General features: G+C 54.1%; 6 protein-coding genes across 6 annotated transcripts; 3 read left to right on the top strand and 3 right to left on the bottom strand.

The window, feature by feature from the left end:
* Positions 1–1,824: 1,824 nt before the first annotated feature.
* On the bottom strand, positions 1,825–3,009 carry A1O7_05356 (uncharacterized protein; the record flags this gene model as incomplete). The annotated part of the gene is made up of 1 exon (XM_007759366.1): positions 1,825–3,009. The coding sequence occupies one exon, from the start codon at positions 3,007–3,009 to the stop codon at positions 1,825–1,827; it is 1,185 nt and encodes a 394-aa protein (XP_007757556.1).
* A 1,760-nt stretch (positions 3,010–4,769) lies between these two features.
* Positions 4,770–5,696, top strand: A1O7_05355 (uncharacterized protein; the record flags this gene model as incomplete). Its single annotated transcript, XM_007759365.1, has 1 exon — positions 4,770–5,696. The coding sequence occupies one exon, from the start codon at positions 4,770–4,772 to the stop codon at positions 5,694–5,696; it is 927 nt and encodes a 308-aa protein (XP_007757555.1).
* A 1,076-nt stretch (positions 5,697–6,772) lies between these two features.
* A1O7_05354 (mannosyl-oligosaccharide alpha-1,2-mannosidase) lies at positions 6,773–10,084 on the bottom strand (the record flags this gene model as incomplete). The annotated part of the gene is made up of 1 exon (XM_007759364.1): positions 6,773–10,084. The coding sequence occupies one exon, from the start codon at positions 10,082–10,084 to the stop codon at positions 6,773–6,775; it is 3,312 nt and encodes a 1,103-aa protein (XP_007757554.1).
* Positions 10,085–10,733: 649 nt separating this feature from the next.
* Positions 10,734–11,772, top strand: A1O7_05353 (dihydroflavonol-4-reductase; the record flags this gene model as incomplete). Its single annotated transcript, XM_007759363.1, has 2 exons — positions 10,734–10,804; positions 10,860–11,772. The coding sequence occupies 2 exons, from the start codon at positions 10,734–10,736 to the stop codon at positions 11,770–11,772; spliced, it is 984 nt and encodes a 327-aa protein (XP_007757553.1).
* A 320-nt stretch (positions 11,773–12,092) lies between these two features.
* A1O7_05352 (uncharacterized protein) lies at positions 12,093–15,125 on the bottom strand (the record flags this gene model as incomplete). Its single annotated transcript, XM_007759362.1, has 1 exon — positions 12,093–15,125. The coding sequence occupies one exon, from the start codon at positions 15,123–15,125 to the stop codon at positions 12,093–12,095; it is 3,033 nt and encodes a 1,010-aa protein (XP_007757552.1).
* A 393-nt stretch (positions 15,126–15,518) lies between these two features.
* Positions 15,519–17,247, top strand: A1O7_05351 (uncharacterized protein; the record flags this gene model as incomplete). The annotated part of the gene is made up of 4 exons (XM_007759361.1): positions 15,519–15,790; positions 15,843–16,281; positions 16,327–16,895; positions 16,977–17,247. 4 exons carry the CDS (start codon positions 15,519–15,521, stop codon positions 17,245–17,247), a joined length of 1,551 nt encoding a protein of 516 aa, XP_007757551.1.
* Positions 17,248–18,735: the final 1,488 nt, after the last annotated feature.

Here is an 18,735-nt window from a genome sequence, read left to right as displayed (position 1 = left end):
CTTGGGGGGATTTTGTGGCCGCACCGCGCCGGAATTGAAGTGCTGCTAACAACAACCTCAAACCCGGGGCATGGCCTTGATAATCCTCCAAAGGTAGGGTCGTTATAAAGATGCTAACGTGCCCTACGAGACCAGATTCCTTCTTTTCCAGAATCCGCGCGTAATCGGGCACGCTCTTGCTGAACCCAATGCAAACTGACGATACAGAACCTGCCTGTCTATGAGGGCATACTGCCATTGAGACCAGAATTCTCGATCTGCTACTTGCGTTGTCTATCAGCTCCTTCACTCCGAAGAAACACTGACACAACCACGTCGGGTAATCTGAGCACGATTGTTGGCGCCAACAGCAAATACCCTCGAGCCTCAAAAGCTTGGATATTCATCACCTTTGGCTCATCCTCTGTCTGCAAATACATCCATTCAGCTTGCTCAGAAGCCGTAAGCAGGCAGGCCAACCAGACGAACAATATGCCTCCTCCTCCAACATCACCACACAACACTTCGCCGACAGATCACCGCGCCTGGAGCACGGCCAGCGTGCTGAGCGGGCACGCGGGCGGACGGAGGCTCTCGGACCGAGACCGACAACAGGTTTCTCAACCACACACACAACCACATACGCAATCACAATTGCAACCGCAATCGCAATCGGACTCTCGCTCGCAGTCGGGGGCTCAATCGCAGTCGATGTCGGCGTCGGCGTCGAGATCAAACGCGCATTTCCACCGCCGTCTGAGTTCCAAGAAGGAGCTCAAAGGGGGTATGACTTACCGGTGGTTGAAGGAGGATCCGAGGAGGGACACTCGAAAGGACTATGTCAGGGCGTTGGCTGTGCTGGAGCCCGAGCGTGAGCGTGGCAGGTGAAGCGAAGCGTGCGGAGGGAGACTGTTTTCCGAGCGTGAATCATGGATTTGGATTTGGATATGGATATGGATATGGATATGAGCCAGGTTATGGTTTGCGGATACGATATGGATGTACTGTATAAAGGGAAGATCAACAGGCTTCATGAAGAGCGGGTATGCTCGGAGCCACAGTATACTGCTACCATTACAGTACCACTACAGCTCTCTCTCCAGCACGAACTACCACTACGCCTACCCCTTAACCCTACTCCCCTCCCCTACAGTTACCTCCTTGAAGATGGTGCTCCTTGTAGGGATTTCGAATACATCCATCCACTACATAGATACTCCAACAAGTCTGTTTGATCACACCTTGCAATCACTGTTATCGCACGTCATCTAGACGCGTAGAAAAAGCAAGCAAGCACTGTACCGACCAAGAACCAATACCACGTCCATTGTCGTGAATGATTGGCCTCACGGCGGGCATGCAGGTACAATAATTACTTAATCCCAGTCCCAGCCACGAAACTCCCGATTGTAACGACCTGTACTCCGTACTCCGTACTCCGTGTTCCATCCTGCATTCCGAATGAATGAGTAGGTGTTGGACATCCAAGGACACTAACCATGCTTCCGGATTCTGGATCTACGCTCGTAAGGACTTAACATGCTTGACTATGTTCATTCTTACGGTCCTCCTTCGCATATACTTCCCCAGAGTCCCTCTTCGAGGTGAGGCTCACTGACATGGCATGAGCAAGCTCATCATACAATACATACAGTATTTAGGTCCTCAGTGTAGTCCTCAAGTCGACAGGAACTGGAATCAATTATTTGATCAACGTACTTAGAATCATCACGCTGTCGATTCTCTACGGACGAGCTTGCTGTTATCTTGCTATTTTAATTACTGGAAGGGAACGAGAAGAATACCTTGAAGCACATACACATACGGCATACAACACGAGTACACCTACCACCGCCCCCGCCAACTCTTCTCGAATGCTCGGGATTCCTCCTCCGCCCTCTCCAGCGCGCGCCGCCACTCCCTCTCCATGCGCCGCGACAACTCCTCCCTCGTCTCGATGGGATTGCCGTGCTCGTTCGTCTCCGTGCCGGGACTTTCACACCCGCGGAGGCCAATAAACCTTCCCCACCTGCGCCGCTTGGTCTCGAGGTCTACCTCGACCTGGCGATCTTCGTCGTGCAGGCTGGTCCAAGCCGGGATGCACGCCGGGTAGAGGAACGTCTCTTGCACCGCGGGTTCGACCTGGTGGTACCACCGTGCTAGGCTGTCCAGCTGGTCGTGTGTCAAGAGGTGGTACTGCAGCAGGCTGGTAGGAAACTGCGGGTGCGGCAGGCCCGTGGCCACCGAGATGAGCGGCACAAGAGGCGTGCGCAGGTGGTCGACGCTGTGCAGGTAGTCTTGTCGTTGGCGCTGTGTGCGTGGGCTGGCGGGAGGAGGAACCACTGTGACGTGGTACTGAGGCGGTTGCGGAAGACGTCCGGCTCGAGGAAAACGCGAGAGTTTGGGCCGCTTGCGGATCGGGGACCGCGTGGTGATTGGAGCAGGGGTGTGCGAGCGAATGAGACGTCGGGAGTTTGTAGGGGACGCGGTAAGCGTGGTGGCAGTAGTGGTTGTGGTCGGAGCCCAGTCGCTGAGTGTGCTCCCGGAGGAGAATCGGGCGGATGAATAGTCCTCTTCCCGCACATTAGGCAGGTTGGTGTTCACGCGCAGGGGCAGCGTCATCGTTGTCCCACGCCCCTGCGTAGGGCTGCGCATGGCCATGCGGCTCTGACGACAATCTTGGCGGTAGGTCGCAGTTGTGGGTGTGTGCATGTGCATGGTATGAGAGTAGGTTCTCGTGGGTGTGTGGATTGAATAGGTGTAATAAGCAGGAGAGGTGATTGGCGAGGTCAGGCTATTCCGCCGACAGGTTGACCCATTGCTCAAGCGCCATGGAGCTGTGGTACCGCCTGATCTGGGTGTCATGAGCATGGCAGAGAGGGATGCTTGTCTCTGGAGCACATGTTCTGTGGAGAAGCTGGTCACCAGCTGGGGCAGTGGCGATATCATGGTCATGCCGATGGCCATTGGCGAATGTGGCGACCGCGGCGATGGAGTTGGCATTGGAGACTTGGGGCTTAACGGATCCATGGTTGCCAAGCGGGAGAGACTGTGTTCAACGTAAGTGGGATCGCTAGAATGGCACGACGGGAAGGTGTATGCTAAGAAAGTCGCTGGAGCAAGCGCAACAAACGGTTATGAGACTGGGCGGGCAGGCTGGAACCTGGCCGTACCTTGAAGACAACGGGTTTGCTTGTCCCGGGAATAGAACCTCAAGTCATATTTTCCTTTGATGGTACCGATATACACAGTATGCGTCCCATTGTGGGCAGATACGGCACCGTCAGCTTTCTTTGTCGAGAGATCCCCGTCGTCTCGAGCAGACAATGAACGTAGGCAGCCGCCTGATGTTCGAGCACTTGGTGGTGTGGGAACACTTCTCATGGACTTCCATGTCGGGTCGGTAACGGTAGAGCGATTGAATCATACACCGTCGACAGCTGGACTGTAGCAGACGTCGAGAGCGGCAACATGTCCAAAGTCGCCCACTAGGTATGTGGTTGCAATGGACACGAAGACGCAAGCGGTGGCTCCTTCAGAAGGTATCCGTGCGCTTTATCGTCTTATGCCATTGTTCCGGATCTTCTTAACAGTAAAACTCAAAGGATAGGCCTTGGGAACATAGCCGCCATACCATCGGAGGTGGTTGAAGCATGAGAAGCTTCGGAATGGACTTGGCTGTGAGATCTGCTGCATAATAGCATCTCTCGGCCTTAGCTATGCAGCCATGACACGTCACGATTTGATGTACCTGAGAGCCAAGCTGTGGGCTTTGTTAGAGATGTCAGGATAGTGTATTTTAGCCGCTGTCAGTATGTGTACACGCAAGGTACGCGCAAGTAGACATGAGCTGTCAGTGTGTCGCAAGTGAATCGTAAGTGAGTCGTAGGTGATTTGCAAGTGAATGGTTACGGGTGGCCTGCTGTAGGCCGTCTTGGCATGTCTTGGGCAGCAGTACTGTAGGTGGTTAAGCACCCGCCGACAGCGGTGACCGTTCCCTACGACTGGCCGCCTCAGGATTCATCAGCTCCTGATGATCGTGCGTGCTGTGTTTCGATATTGCGACATTGAATTGCGTGTGCTTGTCTGGGGTGCGCGTCCCCAAAGGTCCGAGTGAAGATCCAACCCCCAGAGCAACACCACAGCCAATACCAAGCATATAGCTCCTTGTCAGAAATGCATAGAAGCCCTTGGCGCGGCCTGTGCCTGTGTTCCTCGATGTGGCCGCATGCGACCTCGGAGCAGGACTGATGCTTGATTTGGGCAGGAGAGACGCAGCACGCAAGCTCCGGGGAAAATGGCCGCGGCTGGGATTCACCAAGCAATTGGCAGCTCTTTAGTCTCTTCTTTGGCACTGATTCGCTCAGGTGATGTTGGTTGTCCCTCTTCTCGTGCCTCCGACATGTCTTCGTCGACGGCAGCGGGTAGCTCAACTAAACCTTACTACCGAGTACCTCCAACTTGCTGAACATCCCATCTCACTTCCTTCTCTCTCCTGCCCCGCCATCACCACCACCACCACCTCCTCCGTCTCTCTTCTCCTTGATGCCCATGCGAGCAACATGCAGCAAATTGTGAGTCCAGCTTTCGCACGAAGACACACTGCCTTTCCTCGTCTCTCTCCGGACCCTCGTCAGAGGTCAGACTACACGCCCCAGTGCACATAAGTCCCCACGTCGAGATCCCACCACCTCACCTGCCCTGACCGTCAATGATCCTGCCAGAGTCCAGCTCCCAAGATCACCTTCCTTGACACCTTGCCTACGGCCCTCAGCGTCGCGCCCACAGTCATGGTACTGTGCCTCGGAAGTAAAGAGGAAGAGCCCCTTGACGAGTACGACCAGCTCCCCTTTGGCCTGAAATGGCGCATGTACTGGGCCAAGAAAGAGACCGACCCTCGCACCGGCGAAGCAGTATTGCGCCTCGGCAACAACAGAATCCTCAAGACTCATTGCGCCAACACCGAGTACCAAGCCCTGATGCTCATTGACCGGCACACTTCTGTTCCCTCGTACAAGGTCCTAGCGGTGTATAACAGACCCGAAGGGAAACTGGTCGAGTACGAGGCCTACCCGGGGAAGCCCTTACAGGAATGCTGGTCTTCGATGCCGGCGCATCTACAGAACAAGATAGTTTCGCAAGTGGGGCGTTTTGTCGAACAACTGAGAAAGATGCAGCCACCAAAGCAATGCGTAGTAGGGGATGCCACCCTTGGTGCTGCCCTGGACCACCGGTTCGGCTCGGGGAGAATAGGACCTTTCTTCTCGATCGAGGCGTTCCAAGAGTTTGAGCGCAGAGGCCATTCAGTAGACGACTTTCCGGAGAAAGAGATTCAGATGGTTCATGCACCCAAGAAGCCATACCAACTCAAATTCACCCACGCGAGCCTCTGTCCTCAGAACATCCTGGTAGATGATGCCGGACGAGTGACAGCCTTGGTCGGATGGGAATCCTCTGGATGGTACCCTGAATATTGGGAATACACTCAAATGTGCCATCTGACCCCTAAGACCATGGGAGATTGGCTTGACGCAATGTGCAGAGTCGTCCCTCGATATGATCAAGAGCTGGCTTGTGAAGAGGCGTTACGGGCACGATATAGCGGCTCCATATATGATGCACCAAGGAGTGTCAGGGCTCCTAGCCCTTCACCTAGCGAGCGCGATGCAGAGCAGCAGGAGATTGACGACAAGAACACCTCTGATACGAGCGGATAATGATCTCGACTGGCGAGGGTCTAACCCAATACGAGTGGATAGTGCTCTCGACTGGCGAGGCTCAGACACCTGCGGCACCATGCCGAAGGTCCAACATTGTCAGCCATGTTACCTGGCGAGCAGGGACTTCTCCTCTCCACTGGCGGCACCTGTATCTCAGGTTTGAGTTCCTCCTGCCATTGCGAGCAATACGAGATCACGAGACACGACAGGCCAGATTCAGATCCTATCACATTTGCTCAGATTGACCAAGATCACACAAAGTTCTAGGATCGGATAGAGGCTTCGAGGCGACAACGCCAGAGGAAAATCCTAGCTCACCCACAACATGTGGGCTCTTATATACGTCGGGCTGGAACGAAGGGACCCCGCCCACAGATCCCACCCACCCGTTGCAGTACCTTCGACCCCATCTGACCGACTTCAGTCTTAGGGTACTGAGTCGGTCTCTTGGATTTTCAGCAAGCCATTGCTCAAAATTCTTGGATTGCTGTCGTACTGCGGCGTCACTTCGTAGAATTTGAGCGTTGCTGCGCGATTGCCAGTAGGTTTGTTGCTTTCTGCTGTTTTGGCATAGCGATGGCGATGGCTAGGTTTCATGAATCAGGGATAAGGCGGCGTCGAGAGGATAGGTACGCATGCGGAGCGGAGTACAGTACTGGGCTATGTGGCGGTTGCCACCCAGGGCTGTCTAATCCAACGACTTTGTTACGAGAAGGACTGTGCAAGGGCCGCGATTTGACAACAGGATACGGAGTATACGAAGTCGATTATCGATAGACATTGAACGCTCAAAACGTCAGATTGCATATGCGCAACACGCTCCTAATGAAGACTTCTCCACATTAACGTTCTGAGTACTGTAACAGATAGGAAACCTCCTGTCTTTTTACCCCCTACAGAAGTCGATGAGAGTTGCTGCCTCGCCTGCACCCACCGTAAGCTGGACTCGTACGAGACCGCAACCAAAGACATACATTGCCCCGGAGCCTTTTGCATTCACTCGCCGGACTGACGTGTCCTCCTCAGCATCGTCATTACCTAATGTGATCTGACCGAAACCACCCCGAGACAAACTACACTATCACCAGGTTCGCGATCCTCACCGCCTTGGTCTCGACGTGGTACCGTCTCTTGATCCCCACGCCGACGGCCCTCTCCTTCAACGCATCGTAGACCTTGTCCCCACCACCCACCAGGACCATCGGGATCGGATTCCGCCGAACGAGTCCCGCGGGCGTGGTCTGCTGGCGGGGCAGGTACGGACGCACGAGGTCCGCTTCGTCGCCGTCGTCCCCCTCATCCTCCTGCCCCCGACTATGTCCGTAATTGACTACCACGACGACCTGTAGGGCGCCGCTCGCGGGCGTGAACGCCGGGATGTTCTGCAACTTGTCCGACCAGTCGCATCCCCCGCGCTTCAGCACCAGGACTTGATGCGTCCTGACCACGGATAGGGGGATCTTGTGGTCGCAGAGCTCGTCGGTGGCGTAGATCTTCGTCCACGGGAGGGACGGAGGAGATGCGCTGTTTAGCGGCACGAAGTTGGGGACTTCGGGCCAAGAAGGGAGTGGGGCGGCACCTGGCCCGGTGGCTGTCACGGCGGAGAGGTGGTAGCGCGGTTGACCCTGGCTGTGGTCAGGAGGTGAGGTCGAGGTCGAGGACGAAGAGGTGACGGCGCGTTTCGTGGGGACAGTGAGTGACAAGGGGGTGGGAAACGGCCATGTAGAAGCGGGCCGACTGTCCTTGATGAGACTGGAGATTTGAGATACGATGGCATTCCACGCCGCTCTCATGGCGTTGTCATTCGATGCGTCACTGAGGACGGGGACCTCGATGATGAGTCCAGCCTGGTCGTGGTCGTCTTGTGCTGGGTCAACCTCAGCGGGTGTGTCGGGCTCTTCGATGGGGCTGTTCAGATCGACTACCAGGTCTAGCATGACGTGATCTTTGAGCCTTGTGAAGTTCGGGTCTGCGGGACTGAGTACGTCCTGACCCGTCTCACGGCCCAAGTAGATCTTCTCGTCCTTTCCAAGCGGGATATTGTTGATGGTCTGAATACGCCATGCATCGTGGAATCCGTCCTCAGATAGCCATGGTGCGTCTTGTACCAAACCTAGGCGTAGGCCACCAATGGCGTTTATTAGGATGCCGTCTTTGACGCGTTGTAAAGGTGGGGCATTAACTCCCGGTGCTGGCATCGCTGGGAAAGAAATGTCTAGCGTTGGTCTCGTTGGTATAACTGAGCTGGTCGCATTCCACCGGACGAGTTGCGGTGGTAACGTCCACGGGTAGTACGTATAGTTCGAAGGAGAGCTGATGTCCGATAATGTTATGCTCGGGTGATCCGCTGCGTATTCTCCAAGCACAGACTCGATGTTGTCGCGATGTGGCATCAGATGCAGTCGCGCTAGGTTGGCTGCGTGGTACACGTCGCCTCTTGCAGCAACGTTGGAGAGAGTAAAAGGCAAAGGCGGCGATCCGACAGGGCAGAACGACTCTTCTTCCTGCCTAGGGCGCCGGACAGATTCTTGACGGCTATCGTGACCAACACTTCGTGGGATGACCAGAGGGTGCCCTTCGGTTGTGAACACGAACGGCTCATCGAGGTGATTTAGGGGATGAGCCGGATCGAAGAGCAGAAACAGATACTTCGCTGTTTCCCCGAGAAAGAAGCTTTCCATTCTGTCCGTTTGTTCCCCTGTCAGCACATTTTGAATGCTAGCCCAGCCACACCTGGTCCAACATCTCCGCTTGATGTCTCGGAGCACCATTTCACCGACGTGGAAATACCATGGATCCTGGGTAACACGATAGAGGTAGTAGGTAGACTCAATGAACTCTGGACGACCCACCCACCAACCGAGACCACCCTCGATCCCGCCGGTTACGAGATTCCAGCGTTCAGGGAGAGCTGAAAACCTTGTCCAAAGGGCTGTTTGCAGGAGATGCGTCTCAATGGCTTCCTCAACTTCACCAGCCAGGGTCAAAAGTCCGGGGTAGTATGCGCTCAGAGCGTCAAGCCAGAACCCTCTCGCGGCCCCAGTGACCAGGTCAGCTTGTATATAGTGCGGATGCTGGTAAGTGGTATCCCTGTAGAGATGCCTCTTGATCGCAGAATGAGCGGTGTTCCAAGCGTTAAGAAAGGCCTGGGGAGTCTCAGCTTCTGGTGAGATAGGATCATGTAGCAGCCGAGGGTCACCGGCCTCGTCAACACGATCATATATGGGATGGGCTTCGCGTGACAACAGGATGTGCGATTTGAGGGCATACTCGAAAAAGCTATCGATGCCAGCACCGATGCCCGTCCATGTACCAATCCAGTTCCCACTTTCCGCGTCAATGCCGCCACCAATGAGATCGATGCTGCTTCGTCTCTGCCAGATAGCCCAGAAAGCCCTCTTAGCCAGCTCCTCAAAGCGTGGATCTCCAGTGAGGCGGCTGAGGACAGTAAACTCGAGGACGAGACTTCCGGCGCCGGCGCTGCACGTTTCTGTGATCTCGTGCGCTCCAGAAGGGGCTGGGCATTTTCCATCCTCGTTGCCCACATTTAGAGGGGAGTTGACATAGAAGGGTATTCCGTGCCGGAGATTTACTCTGGGATATGGAATGCCAGTTGAAGACCAAAAAGCGGGGAGCAAGCGACTGCCCAAATCATGTGCCAGTCTCAGAAGTTGGCCGTCATATTCAAACGCATTGGGCCAGAGAATGCCTTGCTTCTTGCCATGATATTGATCCTTGTGCCATGCTTGTGCGTAGGCAAGCTGTTCCTGAGGAGGATGGTAGCCTTTGATGGGCAGATCGCCGACGGCGAACAGGTGGGCGCTCAGCAGGCCACCTAGTCCACGTATTGCCGTCTCAAAGACTTGGACCTTGCTGTCTAGGTCGAATCCCCGCGCTCTTAAGCCTTCACCTGCCCAACCATCAGAACCATCGCCATACTGCGCAACCAAATCTCTCACACCGTCTTGGAAGAGTCGGAGAGGTTTATTTTGCCTAGGGTTTGACGGGTTCGAGGCCAAAATAGCGAGTGTTGAAAGACTATCGATGAGTGTCAAGGAATAATTGCCCAGAGGGTCATTAACTTCGATGTGGGTAGGATTGTCGCTGTCGCGTGTAAGGGGCTTGCAAGATATCGGCCGCAGCTCGTCTTCTGGAAAAGCATAGGTCATGTAATTCTCAAAGCCATGATAGAAGAGGTCCTCAGCCTCCTTCCTCAGCGCCTTGATCTGACCGGGTGTTTGAGCCTGCACAACGGCTGCCGAGGCCAGACTGGCAATCAGCACGACTAGCAGAATGCCCCTCAGCCATTCTAGTAGTGGTGCAGCGAAAAGACTGGTCGACAGTGTTGTAGCTGGAGGCGTCACATGGCGACCGATTATGCGCATGGCACAGTCGCAGGAGTCTGTGCCACCGACCGCATATCAAAAGGTCGCGTGCGTGGTGTTGTTACAAATCGGTTTGGCGGCTTCTACTGTGTATGTGGCGCTCGCTGTGTGCTCAGTTAATGGATCGATTGAGCGCAAGCACGTGATAGTCCGGCCTGGGCCTAGTGCTACTTGGCATCGGGATCGGGGTTAAAGTCGTACCGAGAGCAACGCGAGAAGCTGTACGAGCCACCGGGTTTGGTGCAAACCCACTCGGTGAGGGACAGTACTCTGTCAGGTGTCTGTGCCTACGAATGATCTCAGAGATTCGCCCTTGGTTCAATTCGCCTTCAGATTGCCACGGAGCAGGCAGCATTCTAGGCCTTCATGATGAATAGTCGAAGTCCGGCCTCGATGGCGACGCTCATGCTCAATGTTGTCCATGATACTAAAGTGGCCATTGAAAAGGTTGGATACGAGGTTGGAGAACCTCTCGGAAACAAAGGCGAGTTGCCGCGGTGCGTGCGGGCAAGGATGACTGCCGCATGGGTAATATAAAGCTGTTCAAACATCCATCGATGGACTTGCGCCGGCGTCCAGGAGACTTCCAGCGAGACACACGACGATAATTTGACGCGCGCAAACAGCTGTCAATAACCCTTCAGACACAATGAAAGTGTTACTCACTGGCGGCAGTGGCTTCGTTGCCGTGCATTGCGTTGATCTGTTGTTGCAACACGGGTATATAGATGCATCCACCGATACTTGAGGCTCATTAGAATTAACATTCTGTCAGGCACGAGGTGGTAGCTACTGTAAGATCCGATGAAAAGGGTCACTATCTTCAAGAACTTTTCAAGGGGAAGCCTCTATCGTACGTCATTGTCAAGGATATCGCAGCAGAAGGCGCCTTCGACGAGGCTGTCCAGACAGAGCCACCCTTCGAGGCTGTGGTACACACGGCATCGCCCTTTCACTTCAACATCACCAATAACAAAGATCTGCTCGACCCTGCGATCAATGGGACAACGGGCATCCTGAAAGCGGTCCACAAGTCAGCCAAAACAGTCAACCGCGTCGTGATCACGTCATCCTTTGCCGCCATCTCGAACTATAGCAACCCTCCCAAGGTGTATACGGAAGAAATCTGGAATGACCAAACCATGGAGGAGGCTCTGACGACGACCAATCCACAGGCAGCATATCGGGCCAGTAAAAAGTTCGCGGAGAAGGCGGCGTGGGATTTCCTGGAAAGCGAGAAGCCCAATTTTACTCTGGCCACGCTGTGTCCACCCATGATATACGGTCCAGTCCTGCATCAAGTCAAGTCGCTGGATGATCTCAACACCTCTAGCGCAAGAATGCTGAGACTCTACCAAGGTATCCCACGATCTGGGCCGGTGGGATCGCCAATGCACGTCGATGTCCGCGACCTAGCTCTGGCCCACGTCCTCGCGATCGAAAACCCCGAGGCCGCGAATCAGAGGTTCCTGGTGGCTGCCCAATTGGCGACGGAGAAGGAGCTTCGCGATATCATCGAGAACAACTTCCCGGAGATTAGGGGGAAGCTGCGTGACGAGGTGACGGACACGCTTCCACCATGGAGCATTGATAACAGCAAATCTGTTAACGTGCTGGGCCTCAAGTACAGGCCGCTCGAGGACACCATTGTCGACACTGTCAATTCCTTGAAGGCCCTTGGCGCTTAGAGCGTTTCTTCTTGTCGCAGGCTCATGGAGAGTAGATATAGACATAGATTGGCATGAGCTGTTGCGGCTAAATGGTTGAGAGTAGACGAAGAATAGACCTAAGCGTCTGTGTCCAAGTCAACGCTGTCCAGCATAGATGCAAGAGATGATGTTTTGCAAGTTGCCTGTCGATTGGAATCGAGTTGGAATGGGAGCACTCGAGGAAGCAAAAGGGCACTGGCGATGGAACCGTGTTCCTTCGAGGCAATCAAAATGCCCATTGAATCGGTGCTACGAGGAGTGGAGCCAGAAACTCTTTCGTTTTCGTCTATCTAGCAGCGCTACAACTCGTCTTTGACGCCCTTCGTTGCCTTGGGTGCGGAAACGGTAACCGTGGATGAGCCAGCTGAGGCTGCAGGCGTCGACGTGTTACTTCCAGACGGGCTACCGGGACCAGCGGAAGTAGAATTGGTCTTCTTTGGCTTGCCTTTTGCTCCCTTCTTGCCACCGCTGGCCTTCCCCTTTCTGGGTATATCTTGCATCTTGATCGTCTTCATAATCGTCTCAGACACTAGTCGCTGCAGCTCTTGGCCCCTGGACTCGAGTTCCGAGACCATGAAGGCTGGGTCGTCGTATTGTCCCAGCTTGTCCTGTAGAGCGAGTTTCTCGTCTAGCCATTTCTTCACCTCGTCATATTTCGTGGTTAGCGTTGAAAGATCCTCATTCGTGTATTCATAGGGCTTGAACGGCGGTCCATCCGTCTGTGCTGCGTCTGCTGCCGTGGTGCTGATATAAGGGTCATCATCCAGATCGTCGCCCTCTGCAACAAAGGAAGAAGAGCTTGAAGAGGAACTGGAGCTTGAAGACGAAGCGGCTTCGCTGGCGCTCGAGGAAGCATCTTCTGCTGCTTTCTTGATGTTTCCCTCGACCATTGTGATCATGCCATTTAAATTCTCTAGTCCCTCCTTCAGAGCCTTCACAGCGTCAGGACGCTTCGTCGACTCATCTCTGCGCTTGAGAACGGGATCAACCAGATCGTGGAGGCTCTTCAGCTTGGCTTTAAAATCCTGCACTTTGGCATCAAGCCCTTCGCCATACAGCCATTCAGATATGCTAGTCAACTGTTTCTGAAGCTCCCCTCGAGTGGAGTCGCTCGAGCCGGCGATGAAACTTTCGTCCTCAAGATAATCTCTGGCTCGGTAGGTGAAGGCCTCGAGTGTGTTCAGTGCTTCCGCCCGAAGCACGGCATTTCTGTCAGATGTGTCGAACTGGGAAAGGCGCTGCCGTAGACGAGGGAGAGTCTCGCTGGGTGGGGAGTTCCTACCGACCACGGTTGTTCTCAGTGATAGTGGTATAGAGGCAACTGAGGGGGTAGCTTTGACGGCTTGGGCAGCTTTGGTGGAAGACGATGAGGACGAGACGCCTGAGGATTCTGCTGGGGACGGTGAAGCTGATGATATGGTCGATCCAGAGCTTGTAGGGTCAGACACAGGTAATGGGGTCAGAGATTCGGAAGACTCCTCAACCCTGTCGTCGTCTTCGAGGACCTTCTGTTCATTGCCCTTCCTGCCAAAGCCAAATAGTCCTTTGACGTTGTCCATGACCGTACCACCCTTGGTGCTCTCCACCTCACAGCTCACAGACCCAGTAACGACCTCCGGTAAAGCATCCACAGGACTTAGCCGCACTGTAAAGACGGTGCTGATGTTTGACGCTGCGCAGCTATGCTTCTCTTGCAATTCTGCAACAGACTTTGTCAGGTTCAGAGCCTCGACTTGCAGGATAGTTGCGTCCGAGTCCTCAACTGTCTGGGAAAATGACAGCGTCACATCCTCCAGAGTCTTGATCGGTACTTGCTTCTCAACTCCAACGTGAGAAGACGGAGTGAACAGCTTCTGCGACTTCTCCTTGTTGTCAGAGTTCCACTTTAACGTGAACGCAAAGCTTGAAATATCAGTGTCGCGAATATCCTTGACTCTGAAGCTTGGGCTGAGCGACGCGGCTTTGAAAGCAGCCCCCATGACGGCAGCCTCGTCCGCGTTGACATTGGATTTCAGCTGCGCAGGTCGGACGGCCACTTTCTCGAGCTGCTTCTGCACAAAAGGAGTTCTTACTGCGCCTCCATGTAGAATGATCGAGTCAAGGTCGCCCAGCTGGAGTCCTGCAAACTGGACTGCCGCATCGACAGGCGCCCTAACACGTGCAGCAAAGTCTGCTGTGAGCTCTTCGAATTTGTCTCTCGATAGGCTGTATTTGAAAGTAATGTCATCATCGTAGAGTCCATCAAATGTCGCTCCGGACGCGGCATTGGCGCTGAGAAATTGTCGAACTCGCTCTGCTTCCTTCCAGATTCGGGCCATTGCCTTGCCATTTGCCCTGACTTGGCCCGTCGTCAAACCCAGCTTTTTCACCTTGGGCGATTCAACGAACTGGGCTACAATGTCGTCGACGATGACATCATTCAGAGAGTCACCACCTAGTGTTGGGTCGAATCCCGTTCCAAGAGCGATGACCTCTTGAATTGTCGAGTTCCGCTTTGCAGGTCCTTTGATGGTCCTCCCTTGGAATTTGAGCACCGTGGCGGTCGCGGAGCCTGCACCCATATCATAAATAAGGTGGTACTCAGGCTTCGCACCATCGGTAACGCTGTCGAAGGAGCGATGGGTCGCGTAGTTAAGCCCAACGGCTAGTCCGTCGCTGACGAGACCTAGTATTCTCAACCCGGCCAAATTCGCAGCCAGTTCAATCGCTCGCTTCTCCTCTGCAGTGTAGAACGACGGATGAGTAATGACCACATCTGTGACATATACTCCCTTCGCAAGCATGGCCTCTGCATTACTTTTGACGTTCTTCAACTCCATCGCCAAGAGCTCTTCCACCATGAAAACTTCCTCTTTCCTGCCGAAGCTCTGGCTCTTGAAACCCACCGTCCTGGCTTTCTTTTCCGTGATATCGCCTCTGGGCACCGCCTCGATGCTCAATCCTGGATACCGCGCGGCATATGTCTTGACAGCGGGCGCGGAGTATTCCACGCCAAGCAGGTTCTTCAGGTTGGGATACACGTCGCTTGGAAATCTTGCGGAGAGCGCAGCTGCATCCCCACCATACAGCCGTTCCGGGAATGCATCATCTGCCTTGTCCTGTGCTCTGGATGGCTTGAAAGCAAGTGTGGCCGTTTCTTTCCGCTTCGAGTCCTTTGAGAGGACAATCTCAATTGGCGATCCAGGTCGAGCGATTGCGGCCTTCAGGTACTCGGTGCCGAGATCGATGCCCAGAACGGCCGAGGCAGCGTGTGTGGCTGATGCGAGGAAGAGAAGGAGTAAGAGCGGTAGAAGAGCACAGGGTGCCAGCTTACACCGGCCAGGGGGATTCATTTGGGAAGTATCTGGGAGACAGAGGGAAGGCTTTCGGTGATGTGCTGATGCAGCTAAGAGACGTTGAGCACATTGCCAGAATGAACGCTCGAACAACAGAACAAGAAGAAGCGAAGGGTGGAAACGACAGCGTCAACCTCGCCTTCAATTAGAGTGCTGCTCGTGAGAACAGATCTCGAAATCCAGGCCGCGAGTCATGAAACTGACCCACACGAGTCATGCATCCATCGCAGCCTCTTTCAGCCTCATTCGACGTCATTCGACGTCATTCCATGCCGATTTCTACCTTCACACGTGCTTCATTAACCAGTCACTTTGTTGTTCTCTACCAGCGTACTCACAGACGTCCGTTGTGGAACTGACGCCGGAGCAGCATGATACTCTGCGCACACGATGCACGAGATCATCACTGTCCAACTGGGCGAGAAGTCAAATTATCTGGCAACCCATTTCTGGAATGCGCAAGAAGCGTATTTTACATATTCGGATCATGAACAGCCCATGGTTGATCATGACATCCATTTCCGATCAGGTTTGGGAGCCGATGGTTCAGAGACATTTACTCCCCGGACGGTCATTTACGATTTGAAGGGCGGCTTCGGTACGCTTCGCAAATTTAATGCTCTTTACGAGATTCTAGATGATCAACCGACAAATGGCGTCTGGTACAGCTCACTAAGGAGCAAAAGTTCAGTCCGGTGTCCTAATTCATTGCAGGGACGGTACGCCTTCCACACAGCAACAGCAGCCTATTGAACCATCCGAGTACCAAAGAAGCCTCGAGCTAGGCCTTCCCACCCGCCAACTTAGCGCTGCAGACGTGCGGTATTGGTCCGATTTCAATCGTGTGTTCTATCATCCACGGTCCATCGTGCAACTCAACGAGTATGAATTGAATTCTCAGCTCATGCCCTTTGAGAGCTGGGCGGCAGGTGAAGACTTATTTCAGAGTCTTGACAAGGAATTCGACCTGCTCGACCGTGATATCCGATCGTTTGTGGAAGAATGCGATCAGATGCAAGGCTTTCAGCTTTTCTCTGGCGTCGATGATGCCTGGGGCGGTTTTGCTGCGAGATACCTTGATAACTTAAGAGATGAGTATGGAAAGACCAGTATATGGGTCTGGGCTATCGAAGACCAGTCCAGAACCACGAGGGTATGTTCCTTCCATTGCTCTATGGAAGCTGCTCACCAGTGACAGCAAAAACAGCTCTTGCGCACATGTAATGCTGCGAGATCGCTGCGCTCGATCGGCCAGCAGGCGTCCGCTTACGTACGACTTGCTGCCCCTCCTGCAATCCTTCCAGGGTATGTGCACCTCCGTGGTGCATCAGACTGGCTCACAACCGCTCTGCTCTGCGCGGGTATGGAGTCATCCACCCTTCCGACCAGGCTCAATGCTGGTCTTGGTAAGAGAGGGTCTCTGAGCCTGTTGGAGGACACTCTGAACGCCGCGGGTAACCAATGCCTGTTCGAGCTTCATGCGAGCATCACTAGCTCAATGACTGGAGCCAACGGCACCTTAAATGGGGGTCCTGCAGAACAACAAAATGGCCATGGCGGAGGGGAGACGGCTGATGCGGCAGAGCCATCTCAGTTTGATCTCGACTACAGCCCTGGACTTGCCAGTCCATTGACGGCAAGGTCCTCTCATGTTTTCGCCCAAGTTGAATGCTTACGTGACCATCTCGAGTCCGAGGTTCGCCCACTGACCCTGAGCCCCGAAGAGAGGCTTCGGAGGAGGCTCAACGAAGAATCCGTAGTCGAAATGTGAGTTGCGCTCTGTTGATTCATTGGCACAGTGTCCACGTTGCTGGGCGACTTGTGAGCACTACTAACACTGCCGTCTAGATTCCAAACCGCACTACAGTTCCCTTTACTGGATACGTTCCCCAACACACTCTTCCAGACCAGTCGACGAGGACAGCAAGGGTTGGATATATCGACGGCTCTAGTGTGCGACTCAAGGATGAAAGACCGGGTCCTGGACCTCCGAAACACAACATCCCGCCTTGTGCCACTGGACGAAAGAGAGTCGCTATATAACGACCTCACACAAATGGCCCAAAGCTACAGCATTGGGTGGGAGTCTGGTACAGATTCAGGAGCGGACGATGAGTGAGAGGCAAAAAGGGCTCATCGACGGAGAAGAATCCACGGTTGCTCTCTCCCAGCCATTGCACCGCGTGTCGAATACCCATACCGGAATCTATCCATCAGTGCCCCGCGTCTGCAAATCAACAGCCTCTCACGAGCGCGCTGGACCCAAATTGAAAGGTCAAGGTTGGCTGGCCCGTGGCTGGAACACTACAGAAATCCACAAAGGGCTGAAGCAGGACCGAACTCAGCCCACAGGGAGCACGAGTGGGAAGAACAAAGGCCCTCGCAGTGATCGTCGGGCTCCCACTTTTCGTAATTCACATCGAAGTGGAAGTCGAAGAAATAGTGGTAGCGTAGATACTCCATCAGAAGGCATGGATTAGTGGAGCAGCACCGCGCCAGTTCACCGCGGCGACAGTCTACGAGGCGCGGGCGCTTCCGCATGATATCGAGGCAAGTACAAATAGGTACAAAGGAGCGTGGCGATCCGCATGCTCTGCCGTCGCTGAAATGCGCACCATTGCAGATAGAATGTATGGTGCGTTAGTCAAGCAGTGCCGGCTCGCCCTCTGAGGCGGGATAGCGCAATATCGGACTGCACAACTGTTCAAAGGTGGAACGCATTTTGATTGGATTGGGCAGCAGATCGGACAAAACCTCAGCCACGCGCAGGCAAGGACGGTCAAGGAGGGGCGGGATGTCAGCCCTATTGTGTATGCCGCGTAGATCTAGAGGTATGGGCGGTTACGGTTACAGTCTCTCGCGACGTGGAGGATCTCGGGGATTGGAAACATGGCTGGAGGAGACCTCCCTTCAGTACAGGAAAATATTCAAGATGGATTCACCGCTCCTCATCAGTTCTACCAAAAGTGACTAAATACTTTGTTTGTCGAAGAGAATCATTTCTCATCTTTGGCCCCAGATCAGCTCAATTATTCCGGCGGGCGTACCACACGATAGGACCACAGGCGGCAGTAGAGCCTAGCACAACGAGGCTAGGCGCAGCTGGAACTTGGCCACCACTTTTGTGCAATTCATTGTCTTTCTTTCATCTTCGGCGGAAGATCGTGCTGGCTGCATTTGTAAGAGCTGGAACCCAGAAGCAGGCAGGCAAAAGCTTCCACAATCAAGACCAACTTCACGACAAAGGACAACTCATTTGCCTGAAGAACGGTCAAGCGAGAGAGCACAAATCCTTCAATACGCCGTAGTCAGCCTCATCTTTAGCGGCGACGACTCGTAGGCACCCCTACAAGAAATACGGGCGATACCCCCCATTACCGTAACCGTCTGGTGGTTCTGGTCTCGTCCACTTCAGCGATCCTTCGCCATCAGCCGCAGCCGCAGCCGCACGCACGGTCACTTACTTCCTAACTTCTGTTGACATCTTCATCTTTCCTCAAATTCCACGAGTGTCGACGACATTGTGCTTGCACTGCGGCCGAACAAGTCAGCGCTGCTAACCTTCCCGTTGATTGGAAGTCCTCCTTGGTTCCTTCGCTCAGCCCCC

The sequence above is a fragment of the Cladophialophora yegresii genome (genome assembly GCF_000585515.1).
Source record: "Cladophialophora yegresii CBS 114405 chromosome Unknown aczIN-supercont1.4, whole genome shotgun sequence".
Lineage (NCBI taxonomy): Eukaryota > Fungi > Ascomycota > Eurotiomycetes > Chaetothyriales > Herpotrichiellaceae > Cladophialophora > Cladophialophora yegresii.
The sequence above is the reverse complement of the archived record's forward strand: the minus strand, read 5'-3'. Positions and strand labels throughout refer to the sequence as shown.